The following is a 16,213-nucleotide window of genomic DNA, read 5'->3' on the forward strand; positions in this document are numbered from 1 at the left end:
CGGCGTCACCTCTGCGGCCGTGGCGGCGTCTGTCCGCGTCCGGAGTCGTATATGTATCAGCTCCTCCAGATCCTGCCACCCCCAAGGCCATACATATATACGCCCCTCCGCCGCTTCCACCGCCCCCCGTCCCCTCCCAGCACATCCCACGACATGCCGCCAACGCGGTCCTCCTCCAAGCGCGCGCCCTCTCGCGAGCGGTCGGTCGAGAAAGGCCTTCCGAGCCTCAACGAGCTCTTCCCGGGTAAGTTCAACGCTTATTGCACCCGTCCGACCAATCTCACCCCCCGTCGCCCCCGCAGAGGACCTCTTCCGCGGGTCCTTCGCGCAACCATCCCAGCAGCCCCCAGCGTCGTTCGCGCCGCTCTCCGTCGCCCGTGCGGACAGCCAGTCACACACCCCTGCAGTACGTACCCGCGCACGAGCTTTCTCCGGGGTTGCCCCACCGTTGCTCACGCCGATCCTCTCGCAGGCACGTCCTCGCTCTCCAGCCGATCCCCATCCGGCTTCCCGGGGCGGGCGCAGATCGCCCGCAACGATCGCCACCAGGTCTCACCCGCACCCACAGCCGAGCCCGCAAGCGCTCCGCGCGTCCACCACCACCACCGCGCCTACGCCGCCGCCAGCAGACTACAGCAGCCCGCCATCGAGCACAGCGGATGCGGCGCTGCATCAACAGCAGCACGTTCGTAGCTGGCGGCCGCCACCTGGGACCGATCGCGAGCCTGCCGACCTCGGGCACCCATCGCGTTACGCACACCCGCCGCGCAGTGCGCATCGCGACGCACTCGGCGCGCTCTCCTTAGCACCCGCGCCGCGCGGGAACCCGTCGTACGGGATGCCGCCAAGCACAGCGAGCCCTCCCCACCTCCCGCGCACGATCCAGAGCCCGGCGGACGAGCTCGTGTCGATGTTCACGCGTGCGCGCGGGCTCGAGCGTACCGACAGCGCCGGCGCGGACTCTCGCACGCACGCGCACGGCCCGCGACACATGCCGTACGGCCCCGGGCCCAGCATGGCGCCCGCTCCCATCCCCACCCACGCCCCCTACTATCCCCATGCGCACGCGCACGCAGGCCGTCCCGGGCCCAGCACGGGTGGGGCCCCAGCTGCGAATGTGGCGGCGGGCCCTGGGAAGGCGCGCTATCCCCAACACCAGCAGCATAGTGCGGTTGGGGCGGGCGCGGGCGCGGGGGGAGCGCGGGGGAAGGCGAGCGCGAGCGCGGCGGACGACAGCGAGCGGCGCCACTGCTGCCCGCACTGCAACAAACGGTTCAACCGCCCGAGCAGCCTCGCGATCCACGTGAACACGCACACCGGGGCGAAGCGTACGTACCGTCGCCGTTTTTGGTTGCATGGTTGCATGGGAAGCTGACGTAGTGGTGTGGAATTTTAGCCTTTACGTGCGCATTCCCGGGATGCAACAGGAAGTTCAACGTGAATTCAAACATGCGCCGACACTACCGGAACCACCTCACCTCGCGCCGCAGAGACGTCGTGGCCCGGATGGTCCAGCCGCCCTCGCCATCGTCGTCGGTCCCACATGGAGCGCCGGGCACGGCGACGCACCCACACATGTCTCTTTCCCCGGAAATGCGGAACGCGGCAGCCAGCATGCGCGCAGGCTCTATTCCCGCGTCGATCGCAGACTCCGGATCGCCGTCCGTCTCGCGCTCGTCCTCGTACTCGCCGTCTCCCGGATCCTCGCGCTCCCCTTCGCCGATGCCCTCGCCCATCTCGGCCGTCACCTCCCCGTTCCCGCCGACCCCGCGGAGCCTGCCGAGTTCGTCCTTCCGCGGCTCGCCCGCGCGTTATGCTTCGCAGCCCCAGTATCAGCCGTACTACCAGCACCAGAGCTACTCGCAGCCGCCTGCTGCGCCCGCGCTGTACCCTGTCGCGAAGCAGTCTTCTGTGCGCACCATCGGCGCAGGGAATGAGCGCGAGCGCGACGGCGATGCCGTTATGCGTGCCCCGTCCCCGCAATGGAGCGCGGACGAGTACGAGGCAGACGACCTCGAAGGCCCTGCGACACAGGCGGAGTCGTACGTCCGCGGTGAACGCCCTGTGCCCCAGCGCGTTTCTAGTGAACGGCAGACGGCTTACCTCTGGGAACGCGAACGCGGCCGTCCCCGCGCTGAGTCCTCGCCGGAGATGCGCCGTGCGCGTCCATACCCCTCCCCGCGCGACAGGGCGCCCCTAGACGCCCCAGAGCAGAGCGACGAGGACGATGAGGATGAGGACGACGTGCAGGAGGTCGAAGGGGAGGCGTGCACCATGCCTGGGTGCGGGTGTGCGGCCGGGGCCAAGGGAGCGGGCACGCCGCGCCTGCGACCTGCCTTCCAGGACACGCGCGTGCACCCGTCCGTCGCAGGCTGGACGGTGCTCGAGGGCGCGTCGGAGGACGCGTGAGCGGGCGGCGTGTGCGTGTTGTGCTGCAGTGTGGGAGCCGTGCGTGGCTCCGATCGGACGGCGGTGTTCGCGGTTGTTGTTCTGTCCCCGTCTTCTGTCTCTGCTTCTGTCTCGTGTCCCACGTCGAACTCTCGTGTCCCGATCCACGTAGCAATAGTACCGTGTCTGTGTTTCTGGATAATCTGCCGCTCTCGTGCTCTGTTTCATAGTCGTCTCTCCTCGCTTCCGCTATGTCCGCTATGTCATGTGTGTTACCATCCTCCGCTCTGCATTGAATATGGCACAATACCCACCACCACCAACGCTATCATAGAATTTCAGATTTGAATTTTCTCCACTGTCAACGGATCGATGCAATACGGTGACATGCATAACAACGCTGCCTCGGCGTTGCTGTCGGTCATCGCTGAGCGTGAATGTATGACGGCCCGGGGAGAAGAAATAACACGTCATCACCATATACATATAACCACAACGCACGCCGTACCTGCTGCGAAAAGTAAACCGTCTGCGACCGGCCTGCGTTCTACGGTGGTTTTCCATTCACCGGTTGCTCGATCGCCGTCCGCACTACCTGCCCCGCCTTGCCCGACGGCCACGGCCGCAGGAGCAGCCGTTGGAACTTGGAAGCAGCTGTGAGACTCGCCCTCAGGCATCAGGCTCCGGGTTTACGAAGTCAGGAGAGCACCCGGCAGGGAGGGGATGTGGTCTAATTGACTCAGGTGCGTCTTACCGAGCTCAATCAAAACATAAGCGAGCCCCGGAAATGTGGTGATCGGCGGTGCGCGACCTGATCGACGCAGATGAGCCGTGCGGGACCGCTTTACCAATTGTTGGAACAGCGTCCACCGGGGATACTGGTGGCATGCACTGTCAGCGGGATGATCCCGACCTCAGCAGAGATGGTGCGTACCTTAGCGAGGGATGCGCGCGCGGTCCTGTGGGATTGCCGTACAAACTGGAGGCCCTTTTGCCAGGGGTCATGAGCGCCGACGGTGGGACTGAAGATCATGCATGGTGAGCACTCTCAAGCACCTGTTGACATTCGACAGCATATACAGCTGAGAGATAGTGGATGAATGTTAGAACATGAGTAGTTTTGACGGGGTTACACGCGTGTACCTTGCGTAGTCGGTTCCTACACAACGCGTAACGAGACCGACGAAGATGCGTAGGACCTGCCAGCGTGCTGAAACGAATCTCGGCATGACACGGGTGATCCGCAATACACATAAATTCATATGAAGGGCCTACATATCGCTTGGGGCGCCTTTGACGAGTGTAGTGTTATGTACCTCCGACGCAAATGTCGGGATAGCAAGCCGTACCTATTGAAAGGGTTAAATTGAATTCAAATATATCATGGCATGCGGACTCGCCGTTTTAGACCGTCATACACCAAGATTTGAGATGATGGAGAACCCAGAAATTCGCTTTTGCTGGTGTGTAGGTGTGCAGGATGAGCGTTTTGGCCCAGTACAGTTCCGCATGGACGGCGCGGGCGTAGTACCGCCCTTCAAACGGGCGTCGAGTGAGGTGGACGAGCCTAGCGCTTCTTATATTAACATCAGCCCAAGTATGGCTGGAGGTAATAATGGTTGGCGTCGCTGGTTACTACGCCGCGGGAGCGATCGTGCTGATAGATCGAAACGGGACCGCTGGATCGGCTCGTGTCTGCGTCGCTTCAGCGTGTCGTTTCATGGAGGACATGATGCCGAGCGCGGGGTTATCAGGACTTCCTTAACGTGGTAGCTGCGTGGCTCGGAGCCAGACTTGCTCCGATGTGGCCTATGCATAGGTCAGTGCCTCGTTCACGACCATCATGCTTGCGCACGCAGGACGGTTGAGGATACCAGTGTACCGTGTGGGTTGAGTGACTCACCGAGATTACCACACACCCTGGGACTGAAGCTAGATGCCTCAAGCATGGAATCGGGGACACGGGATCGAGGTTTATGAGTGCGCAGTGCGTTCCTCCGGCTTCTATCGGAGGTTGGTGATGTGGTATGCTCTGTTCTACGGGGCACACGTAGGCCGCGGATCTATGAGCCTAGCCGATGAGTTGTCCCAAGTTCCGACGTGCCAACGGAGGGTACACGGACAGCGTGGGTGAAATCCAGAAGAGAGACTAGAAATGCGCAGCCTGAGCGACTCAGCCAAATACTGGTCTGCGAGACACAAAGAAAGGGAGCGCCCGTGAGGGACATTAACATACAGATCCACCGCGATCGCCCGCCACCGGCCCACGTGGCTGTAAGCCCTGAAACCTTATTCTGGTTCACTGCATCTCTGCAACTCTCATGCATCCACACCAGCTGGTAACTGCTGCTTGTCTGGTCCTTGAATACATTCGCGTCACGACACGTTATCTTGCTGGTCACTCCCCGCGAACACATTGGGTACCTGAACTCAAATGTTACAAGGGACTGCCGCTGCTGGCACGTCGGCTGCACTAGCCAGATGGCTAGGTCCCGTTCAATCGGACGTCCCGAAACATGAATGCGGGCTGTCTCAAACATACCTCAAAAAGGTCTGTACCCCTGACATCAGTTTCTTGCAATTAGACTACGCGTAGCACATGGGTGCATAGTTATTGTAAGTACCTAGACTAGTAGCTTATACTGCTCTCGATCACTGACTCAGCTACGCAGACGTAGAGTACTTCTAGTAGAGGTGCGGAAGTGACTACGCTATGCTCGACATAGCACTTTCCTTGGGCAACAAACCCTTTGACTCACTCAGCTTTGGGAGCGCGCGTCAAGCTTGCCGTCGGCATCGCCGAGCATGATCTGGAGGGGTCCGACAGGTACGTTCACGAGGGGTTCATTCCAGGGGTATGGCATGCCACGCTTCAGGTTGCGAGTGGGGACTTTCGCATGCTCCTCCTCACGCTTCTCTTGCCCCGGACGGGCCTCTCGTTGTATACGGGACCTGGCATCGTGACAACCCAGTGTTCCTCCCCCCCGTCCCCAGCGCGCCCGGTCCCATACACGTGCTCTAGCCTTAACGAAGGAACAGGCGGAGACGTCCTCGATCTGGGGCTCATCGCCGTCCGGAGTTTGGAAGAGTGAGCATCGCGCGCACGACTGGTTGGCCTATCCCACCTTTTCATTTCAACGGCCGGGCTGACTTCCTGTTAGCACCTGCAGACTCAACTGACTGACGCCATTCCTGAACCCTCAATCCACACCCTCAGACGGAGTTCCGGTTCTCCGGCTCGTTGTCTCTCGTGTGCTACAGTAATCTATCGGATGTGTCCACGCCTTTTGACTACATTCCATCCTTCGCGCCTTCCCTCCCTGCGTGGCAGAGGGGTATTTCACTATGTTTCATCTCGCCGCGCTCGCGCGCTGACTCCCTTCCCCTCCCGCCGCTTCTGCAGGGTTGCGACTATGCTGGTAAGATACAGTGCACCGATAATCGTGCTTAGCTCCGCACACATGCTCACGCCGAGTGATAGGATCATGGCGCTACGTACATAGGAATGCTAATCTGTATATGCACGTGCGGTGAGTGAGGTGTTTGCTCTGCCAGCTGCTGTTGCAATGTCTGATGAACCGAACGATGTCTAGAAGGCAATTTCAGCTGAAACCAGATCTGTGGCACGTCAATCTCTGGTCGCACGACACGCGCCCTACACCTCTGAGATGCCGTTAGCGCGCCCACCACCCCCGCGTACGCCGGGGGTCTGTGTATCATTTACACGTCGTAGATGCGGTGTGTTACGAGGGCGAACAGCTCGTTAACCCGAGCTTCGCTTTCGCGATTCTGATCAGGGTCTGATGCGCACGCTGTCTGGATCCAAACGCAGCGCTCTAGCAATCTCCACAGGTGCGTGTACACGTCTCCCGATAAAATTCAATGTCAGATGTTCCCTACAGGAGGATATATGATTTCACGCGACGCAAGGCTGGTAGACCTCCCACTGGTGATGCAAGTGCCTAGGTGGTTGTCGCCGGTACGGCCATTCTAAGCGATTTGTACAACTGTCTCCGGCCATAATCAACATCGTCTAGACAACCGACCTCGACTTGCGCCGTATCGGTCCCGGCTACACCGAATCAACAGGACCAATAGGATGATCACTGGGTCCAACGCACGCTCCGACGTGCCAGTGATTCCTGCGTGGCATTCAGGCTTGGGATCGCAGCCTTTCTCGCGCTCGTCGCCTTTGCTGTTTCACCTTGACCTTGGTGTTCTAGATCGTCATATGTATAATACTTTAAGGCGAGAAGGAAGGTGAAGGTGAGTGGATGCTACCTAACATGTTAACTCCCACACTTTCTTGCACACCCCATAGATAATTGCCATGACTGCGCAGGATTATACCCTATGGACGCATGTAATGTACCCGTGGCTGTGCCGCGCTCCCCGCACTCAAGTACTCATCTCTCACCAGTCCTTGCTGCCCTTTCCAGTCTTCCTGAAGGAGGAATGATCGTCTTCTACCGCCTAACGTGACGCTTGTTCGCAGGCCTAATAATCTTGCTCTTCGCTCCTCGTGGACACGGACACCTGGTAGCGCATATCTTGAATTTGCTCTGCTGCTAGGGAAACCTCGACCAGGTCGCCTAATTATCAAACTTGCGTGTATGCACGACGTTGGGTGATTACCACACCCAAACTCTGCTCGTTGAGTGCTTCCGAGGGAGCCGGTGAGCCTGGACCCAGGCTTCTGCGTAGAACAAAGTCCTGTCAAGCTCTCGGGTTCCCGAAGCGGCGTAAGTGGATCTACGCTTCTGCCATCAGTGAAGCCATGTCCCGCGCGTACTTGGACGTTTTCGACCTGCGGGCATGGCCGGACCCTTGGAGTACCATTCCGCATATATGCACTCACCCGGCCGTGATGTCGCGCGTTCTCTCTCCTTCCTCCCCCCACCATCTCCGCGCTTGTTGGGCCGCCCCCGACACATCCTCCACATCGTGCATCAGTAGCCGTCTGCGCTCCAAAACAACGTATTTCTCGCATACAGACGCTCCGTGATCCAGACGTCTACTGACCGATGTACCTTCTTGCAGATGCCTCTCGATCGCACTCGTCCGTTTCTCAACGACGACGTCCTCCTCAACATCATGAGGTTCTCCGACGCGTTGACGATCTGCCGCTTGATGCAGATCTCACGCCCGCTGTACCACCAAGGCCCCGGCTTGCTCATCCCTCGTGACCTTACGCTCTTTCATGAGGCGGAGCTGGAGTCGTTCATTGCGTTCATGTCCGCCGAGGGACCGTACCGTTTCAAGTTCCTCCACACCATCATCTTCATGGGCGATGCCATATCAAAGCGCGTCGCTCAATTGCTCGTCGACTTCTTCGTCCGCTTCGCGCCGGTGCTCAAACTCGAAGTTTGCGGCATTGGGCAGGCGGAGGCGTTTTTCGGCTCACACCCTGCGCTCGCCGGCGCGTTCGCGAAGTTGAGCGGCATTCAGAAGCTCGAGTTGAGTGAGATGGGCCCCTTGAGCGTCGCCATGCTCAGGTCCTCTCAGTTGAAGCTGAAGAGCGTGGCGCTGCTCATCAAAGCGCCGTCTTCCGGGCTGCCAATCGGTGAAGCCGATGATGAAATCGAACATGACGAAGAGGAAAGAGAGGGCGAGGACGAGGACGAGGACGAGGCGGAGGAGGGAGACGACGAAGACAGTGACGAAGAAGACAGCGTACACGACGAAGACGATGATGATTCGTCTACGCCAGCACCGGACGCTCGCAACTTCATCCTGCTCATGAGCCAGTCCAAGCACACGCTGCGCTCGATTTCTGCCAGCTGGAGCCTCACTGGCCCGCCCAAAGCGCTGTACGACATCCAGTACCCCCTCGTTACCGAACTCTGCCTCGAGAACAACGAGCTCCCCATCACCCGGCGTTATGTGCGGGCCTTTCCAAACCTCCGCTCTCTTTCCCTCAGCGCTTCCCAGCAGCATCTCAGCACGTTCTCCGAAAACCCTGTCTCGTTTCTACTCCCGTACGAGAGCAACGAGGCACAACAGCGCAAGTACGGGACTTGGAACGCACTCATGGTCGTCCGGGGTGCGCTCTGGGACGTGTTCCTTCTCGCGCTCCAATGCCCCGTACGGCGGCTCATCATCTGCGGGCCATGGCTCGACGCACTGTTCCTCTCTCCCATCCTGCGGCCCACGCGGGCCCCGTATATGCACCTCGAGTCGTTCGACGTCACCCGCTTCGACAACGGCCAGTTTGGAGAGGCGATGAGCGACCCGAGCGCGGCCTGCCTGCGCAGCCTCGATATCTCGCTCACCCCGGGGAGGATCGTGCGCCCCGAGGAGATTGACATCGTTCACACGCTGGTCGGTACCATATCCACCTCGTGTTTTTGAGTTCGTCGTTCCTTACCTGCTCTCTACGCCAACAGGATATGCTCATCGCCGGCCTCGCGGACGTCTCTATCCACACCCTCGGGCTCAGCATCTGCTGCTCGGCCCTCCAGGTCCCCCTCTTCCACGCGACTGAGGTCCGCTACTGCGACATCCGCGCACTCTTCGTCCCCGGAGCACCATGCGCGACCGAGCTGCACCTCGCGACGCTCGACCTCGACGCTCTCGCGCGCCGCATCCAGGCCGCGGCCCCGTCGATCCGCACCGTTGTCGTAACGCTCGCAGGGCTCCGCGGGCGCGAGAACGTGACGGTCGTGGTGGGCGCGGAGCACGCGCTAGCGCTGGGGGAGGCCGCGGTGGAGGTTATCCCGCTGAAGGTAGGGGAGGGGCTGCGGAAATCTTGGGGGAAGGGTGCGCGGTTCTTGAAGGAGATGCGGGAGGGTGGAGGTGCGGAGGTGCGCGCGGTGTCGGGCGCTGAGGTGGACAAGCTCAACGCTAGACTATACTCCTGAGGGGTGCAGTAGAGGACCGGCTGTGCATGTTTGCTGTACTGATCGCTGCTAAGCACTAGTCCACGATCTGGTCCTGTGCGTACGCTAGAGAGCTTTCTGGATCTTTGTATGCATGTCTGCCAACAGGCGCTTGTGCGTGTACGCAGAGCAGTACAATGTCATTGGCGCGCGAAGTACTTACACGAACGAGTAATATATAGCGTATGACTCCTGATCTTCCCAGAAAGGGTCGGTGCATGAGATCTCAGACCTTTGCACATATAGCTACAGACTTAGGCGGGTATACTACCAGCCTGCGAACGGCCACTCCGGCGAGGTCATATCATTTACCTGGGCTCACAAACTCCTGTGAACGCACCTGGTCAATTGAGCGGCAGACATCGTCCAGAGCACACTTACTCAGGTCCCGGGTGAGTCAGAGCATGCAATTACTTTTACAATGCTAAAGCTACGCTCCCCATATACCAAACTCGGCTTGCCGCCTCCACATCATGATGCTCCCTATGTGTTCCCCGCGGCGATCCCTCAAACCGAATAAAGTCGATAGAGCTGCAAAGAGACCCTGTCGGAGTTGTTCGCGATGGGCGTTCAGGCGAAAGAGGTAGTGTGGAGCCGTGTAGTGACTTCTGCGTCGAGGGCGGTACGTCGCCCGTCGCACCAACGCGTGGCGGGTCGGCCTGACCGCTTCGCGCGAGAACTGTGTGGGAGAATGTTGGAAGGCCCGGGACGGCAGGACCCCCTGCGAAAGCGGCGAGTCCGAAGTGTCTCAGCCATAATTCCGACATGAATTACATCTGCAAGGGCAGATGGACCATTCCTTCAACTTGTCCGACCATGTGGGACACGGAGGCCGTCCGGCTGAGACGGAGCTCGAGAGGGTGAACAGCAGGATGTCGGGTATATTCACCCGCGGCGTTGCCCCGCGCGGTATCCAGGTTGAGGGATCACGGCGTATGCTAGGAGTCCTGTAGGACAGCTGTCTGACGAATCAAAACAGTCGGGTCGGCGATCATGGTTTCCCTCCGCCATGCATGAAGACCGAGGCCATGTCCGATGCGGTCGTTCTCGTTTCGCTGTCCGGCGGAGGTATGGGGCGCGTCCAGAGCCTCATGGCTGATCACATCTAAAGTACGGAGCCGGGTATGCCGCCGCCGTGCAGTCGTAGGATTGGGTCGCCCTTTCATGGTCGCCTTCGCGGCGTGCGGTCTCCGCAGCCACCATCCCACTCGCAGGCGATGATGTCGGTCGCCGGTTTGTGTTGTATATCCTCGTCGTCCAAGATGCGGTCTTTGGGCTCCGGTATGGAGTGACTGTTTCTCCTAAGATAGCAGTCAGTCGCTGCATTCCTATACTAACCGGCAGCTAAACTCAAGAACTCACAGTGGATTCCCGGGTTTCCAGTCCCCAGCCGGGAATACGGCAACTTGTCTGAAGCTCCTCCCATCCCTCCCTGTTTGTATGAGAGGTCGAGAACTGTCGCCCACGTCTCATGGCGCTTTCAGAGCCTTCATGGTCGGTAAGAGGACGAGCCCCAGATGAACGCACTGCATCCTCCCCAGGGGCCTAGAAACGCCGCACACCATCCATCGCGGTCGACTCAGAGAGCGGGTATAGGAGCAGAGGATGACGATGAACCATCGCAGCCAGCCCGAGTAAGGTGGCTCCCCATGAAGAATCGCCGTGCATCATTGGGAGTGATACTCCGAGCAGGCCGGATAACGTGGTCGAGCCTAGGTCGCCGGTGCTCTCGTCGGAAAGGTGCCGAATACACGCATATTGGATAACTCTACTCACCGGGAGGTACTAGAGGAGCGTCAAAGCTCGCTTCTTCCTTGCCGCCGCGAGGATATGCGACGAGCAGCGCCCGCGGCTGTTTGACTATCGTTACGTAGCCCACTCAAACTTGAGGTGAGTACCGCGCAGGCGGTCCTCGGTGTGAGCCAGAACGACAGTCGACCGTCGCCCTAGGGATATGAAGCATCGGTGCAAAGGTTGGATCGGTCTGTGCACGCTGTACGTTGGGTATCAGCATACGAGTCCCTGCCGATTGATAGACGCCATGAACATACCCATGGTGTGATTCAATCTTGTGACCGATGAGTTTAGTGGTACCGCCTGGAAGTAAGACTGCATCCTGGGATGATAAATCCATCTAGTTGACTGCGAAAGATGCAAGGGGTGTTAGATGCGCCGAGGGAGAGCGAGCTGTGGGCGAGGGCATTGGAGAGCAGTCTGAGGGTACTTATACTCCCAAGCCGACGACAACGAACGATTGTCGACATCGCTCGATGCATGCTACACACTGAGCGCTACCGGACGCTCTCGTCAGCTGGACAAACAGTTTTGGCACGAGGAAATCTGCACGAGCAGAACCGAAGTTCGCGCTGTAAAAGGGAGCTTACTCGAGAACATTTTCCTAAACTCTGAAAGCCCTTGAGTCGGATGTTTCAACGGGAGAGGCTGTCAAAGGGACGTACCTGGGCCAAAGGCGTTCCGCCGTTCGCATTGCCGATTATTCGCAGCGCCACTCAGGACTAGAAAGTACGAGGTGAGTGGCGGGCATCGTGATCTCAGTGGCGTGGAATTCGTGTATTGCCCAATCTCGTCAAGTGCGTCGAACATACAACATGGTGCGAATGAACATGTCATATACCTATTCGAGTTGCTAGTCCTCTTGCGGAGCCCCTTGAGCCTCTCCTTCGTCCAAGTTCAGGAGCGTCCAAAGCCGGACGGTTCCGTCGTCAGACGCGGTGACCAGCCTATCGCTGTCCGGCGAGAACCGCACCGAGTTGATCTTGTCCTCATGCCCCTGCATCGGCGCGAGTGCATTGCCCGTGCGCGTGCTCCACACGAGCACCTCGTTGTCGCCGCCGCCAGACGCGATGAAGTTCCCGTCGGGCGAGAACACGGCCGAGTTCACGAGCGCGTCGTTGCGGTTGAACGTGTACAGGAGCTCGCCCGTGAACGAGTCGCACAGCTTGATCGTCATGTCGTTCGACGCGCTCATCACCTGCTTCCCGTCCGGGGAGAACGCGACGGCCCACACGGGCGACGGGTGCTCGCGCAGGATGACGAGCGGGTCGCCCGACTCGACGCTCCAGATGATGCTCATCGCGTCGTCCGAGCCGGTGATGATGCGCCGGCTGTGCGGGTCGAAGTCGACTGCCCAGACGATCCCCTCGTGGTGCACGAGCGTGTGGAACAGCTCGCCGGTGTCCACGTCCCAGATCTTGACGACGTAGTTGGAGCCGCAGGTCGCGAGATACTTCCCGTTCGGCGAGAAGTGGGCGCTGATGACGACCTTCTCCTCCTCCATCGTGTGCAGGAGCGCGCCTGTCTCCGAGTCCCAGATCCGGGCGGTGCAATCGACGGAGGCGGTCGCGATCTTGGAGCCGTCGGACGTGAACTCGATCGAGTTCACCGTCTTCGTGTGCCCGTCGAGTACGACCATGACATTGCGCGTCTCAATATCCCAGACCAGCGCGGTGCCGTTGTTAGCGCCTGTGGCAAGGCGTCGGCTGTCGGGAGAGAACGCGAGCGACCACAGCGTGTCGTCGTGGCCGACGAACTTGTGCATGAATGCTCCGCTGGTGCCGTCGCGCAGGACCACGGTGTGATCCTCGGCTCCAGTAGCAATGTAGCGACCGTCGGGGGACCACGCAGCGCAGGCCACGCCACCGGTGTGATCTTGGACTAGGAGGGTCTCATAAGCGTGGGCAGTGTCTGTCCTACGGCCTTTGTTGGGCGTTTCGGTCTGACTACCCGGGGAACCAGATCGATCCACATCCATATTTCGCTCCCTATTGCCAGGATCCGTGGGGGAAGGATCAGCATCAGGAGCCTTCTGTTTCCCGCGTACTACGGATCGACCAACGAAGATCAGTAGGGTGCCAAACAGCCCCCTGGAGGGAACACATACTTTCATTGTACTCCGGCTGCTCGATCTCGTTGAACTCCTCGCTCCACTCCGCGCAAGCCAGGGCCGCCACTGGGGAGCTGGTCAGTCAGTGTTATATAGATAGAATCTGTTGCGCACCTCCATCATCCACAAAGAGAATTGGCGGCTGCAATTTCTCCAATGCAGCCGGGATGTCTTCTGGGATATCTTCGTCCTAGGAACGGGTAAGCAAAGGGCGCGGCACATACTATTGTGGAGGTTGAGTGCTCACAAACAGAGTATATAGATGACTGATTCCTGCAATAGCCGCGTCCGCTTGCGATCCGTCCTATCCTTCTCGTCAGTAGATTATAAAAACCGGTAGGAGGATACTGACCTCAAGTACGTAGCCTAGGATATAATCCAGCACGTAGTCTACGGGGTCAAACATCTATATACACGGTCAGCGCGCCCGATTTGATACCGATATTGGTTACTAACCTTCTCCGTGCTAAACTCTCTTGTCACATCGTCGGAGCCGCTGTCTACCGACATCCCATCCTCGCCCTCGCTTCCCGAACCAGGATCGAGTTCATCCGGCCCTGCGGCTGCTTTGATCACCTTGTTGAAGAACAGACGCTTCTTCATTTTGTAGTAGTGGATGAAGAGACACTGGTCCTTCCTCGGCCCCGTCTGTGTTCTCTTCAACGAGAGCGACGACGACGAAGGGTCCATTAGCGTGTCCGCAGTCTCATCAGACATCGCAGAGAGCGGTGGCGACAAGCTTGCGCCGGTCGGCTTAGAACGGCATTCTGCGATCTCGCCGTGTTTTTGTGTGACAGTAACGTTGAACGCGGCCTGCGCGACAGGCCCCACATTCGCCTCGAAGTTGATCGCGCCACCTGACTCGTACCGCAGGAACGCGCCGAGGCCCCAGTCGTCCGTCTTGACCGTCCCGGAGATGAGTATGATGTCGTGCGGGGGAATATCGAGATCTAGGTTATCAGACGCGAAGTGCTTCCAGCTGTCAAAGTGTGTGCGGATGTACTGAGTAAGGGCCTTGCTGGGGTGCAACTGCAGCCGGTCCGCGGAGGGCTTCACGACGACGAAGGCGCCGTTCTCGCGCTCGCAGGTGAACTTGAGTCCTGCTCCGACGGCCTGCAGTGACCTGCGGTATCGAACGAATTAGATATGGCGGGAGACAGATGAGGCAGAGGGGGCACTGAACGCACGTCCCGGCGTTGCCGCTGATATCGTATGATGTGACACTCTTGCTGACCAGGCTGGCCTTGATGACGTCCTTGGTCTGGTTCAATAGGAACTGTTTGAAGACATAAGGCTCATGGCCCTCCGGTACACCGTATGTCTGCTCTCCAGAACGAGTAGCGTTGAACATGCGGTAGAAAGCGCCGTCGAGGAGGTAGCCCACGTCGCCGATCTGAACCTCGCCGGATTTGGTGTGTTCAGGATGCCAGAGTGCGTATCCATGCCTTCGCGGGAAGAGCTCCCTGGCGTAGATGTTGTACGCCGCGGTGTGCATGACGGACGGGAGTGAGGAGATGCTGGATGGTGAAATCGAGGACATGAGTACGATATGCGTGTATTAGGGTTCGGAGTATGGGTATTCCCACGTCGAAGTAAGCACAGCGAGGCGATGTATCCTGTGTCCTTCACCCGTCCTTATATATTGTGCGGCTGTGGCACGTCCGCCGCGGCTGCGCCTATAGGGCACGGTGGCAGTCTGTGTGTACAGGAATGGAATGATCATGCATCGCATGGCGAGTGAGGCCTTCCTAGTTTCGTTACTGCGCCAGGCGCTGATGTTATCAACTCAACAGGATATAGTTGTGATCTACACGTGTTAGCGCTAAAGCCGACGCGTTTGTGAAGTACGTTTGGATATCTGACTTACAAGACATCTGGATATAGAAAACTTCGGCTAGGTGTTGGAGATTCACCACGGGGTTCCTTCAAGTAGCGGTAGAAATTCGTAATTCCCTCAACAGGAAAGTGATCATCTCTTGGCGACGTCTCAGTTTGAGTACGGAAGACGGCTTGCGGAAATTCCATGGGGTCAGGCATCTATGTCTGCCTATATGCATACTTTGCCTAAGGTGTACTTCCACCACGATGAGTGATACCAACTTTTGACAAGGGGTGGAGTTGGAAGACACGTACCATATTGTGTGTAGACTGTCGAGGAGGGCATAACCAGGCCAAAATGAATGCATGCGGGCCGTCGTGCTGGTGAGCTGCAACCTCTGCTGAAGGTAATGTGGCTCTTGCCCCTTCTACGTTGACAAAATCAAGCTAGTCATAGCGGGCTTAAAATACAAACTGAAGCAAGTATTCATATCCGCGCTAGCATGCTTCGTCGGAGGCGGTCGATGGTGGTGAATGAGTGAGTGTGGAGACTCGGGCGACTTGGCGTCAAAGTCGGGTGTTTACGTGATCTGACCGGCTCATACCGGCCCCCTCCGGGGCCGGATTCGCTCTGGGTGATTAGGCCTCTTGCACGAGCATCTGGAGAATCTTCTAATTCATATCAACCCATTCCTGCGTGTACTCGTGCCATTCTCTCAGCGTCGTACTACCCTTACCTTAGTGCTTCCTGCCAGTTCCTGGGATTTCTGGGAGCCTCCTCTGGGCGCAAAAATATCCTATATCGAGGCTACACAATACTTTTGTCTTCAAGTGTGTAGTCGGATCAGCTTACGGTGACTTCTCGGATCGAGCTTCGTCTGTGCCGATGGCGCGTCTGGTCTAATGCTATGCACGCTCTGCGCTAGTTCGCCCTCCCAGCAGTTTCATAGGACTTTGACTGCCAGGTATGAACAACGCGCCGTATCTTGGCAGAAGGTTTGACATACAGATACTTTCACAGGGATGGTGTTTACATACGTTGACTCCGCTCCAATCCTCAGCTTCTTCGGAAGAATGAGACCTGTCAAGTCGTTGTCAGGCGGAACATGCATCGCATCAAAAGGATGCACTATGGTCTACTATGATGTCAGCCCTACGTTGTTCCGTTCGCAGCTCTGTAGCTTCTGCCATCAGTGTATACCGCGCAAACCTTGACATGGACGAT

General features: G+C 58.4%; 4 protein-coding genes across 4 annotated transcripts; 2 read left to right on the forward strand and 2 right to left on the reverse strand.

Moving 5' to 3' along the window:
* Positions 1–1,015: 1,015 nt before the first annotated feature.
* On the forward strand, positions 1,016–1,720 carry TRAVEDRAFT_164260 (uncharacterized protein; the record flags this gene model as incomplete). The annotated part of the gene is made up of 2 exons (XM_008037767.1): positions 1,016–1,328; positions 1,397–1,720. Coding segments are annotated over 2 exons (636 nt in total), but the record flags the coding sequence as incomplete, so codon positions are not given.
* Positions 1,721–7,428: 5,708 nt separating this feature from the next.
* Positions 7,429–9,248, forward strand: TRAVEDRAFT_18763 (uncharacterized protein; the record flags this gene model as incomplete). Its single annotated transcript, XM_008036566.1, has 2 exons — positions 7,429–8,709; positions 8,775–9,248. 2 exons carry the CDS (start codon positions 7,429–7,431, stop codon positions 9,246–9,248), a joined length of 1,755 nt encoding a protein of 584 aa, XP_008034757.1.
* A 2,665-nt stretch (positions 9,249–11,913) lies between these two features.
* Positions 11,914–13,860, reverse strand: TRAVEDRAFT_115793 (WD40 repeat-like protein; the record flags this gene model as incomplete). Its single annotated transcript, XM_008037768.1, has 4 exons — positions 11,914–13,208; positions 13,285–13,360; positions 13,505–13,576; positions 13,654–13,860. 4 exons carry the CDS (start codon positions 13,858–13,860, stop codon positions 11,914–11,916), a joined length of 1,650 nt encoding a protein of 549 aa, XP_008035959.1.
* Positions 13,861–14,130: 270 nt separating this feature from the next.
* TRAVEDRAFT_117212 (uncharacterized protein) lies at positions 14,131–14,665 on the reverse strand (the record flags this gene model as incomplete). The annotated part of the gene is made up of 2 exons (XM_008037769.1): positions 14,131–14,293; positions 14,349–14,665. Coding segments are annotated over 2 exons (480 nt in total), but the record flags the coding sequence as incomplete, so codon positions are not given.
* Between the last annotated feature and the right edge of the window lie 1,548 nt (positions 14,666–16,213).

The sequence above is a fragment of the Trametes versicolor genome (assembly GCF_000271585.1).
Source record: "Trametes versicolor FP-101664 SS1 unplaced genomic scaffold TRAVEscaffold_3, whole genome shotgun sequence".
In the NCBI taxonomy this organism is placed as follows: domain Eukaryota; kingdom Fungi; phylum Basidiomycota; class Agaricomycetes; order Polyporales; family Polyporaceae; genus Trametes; species Trametes versicolor.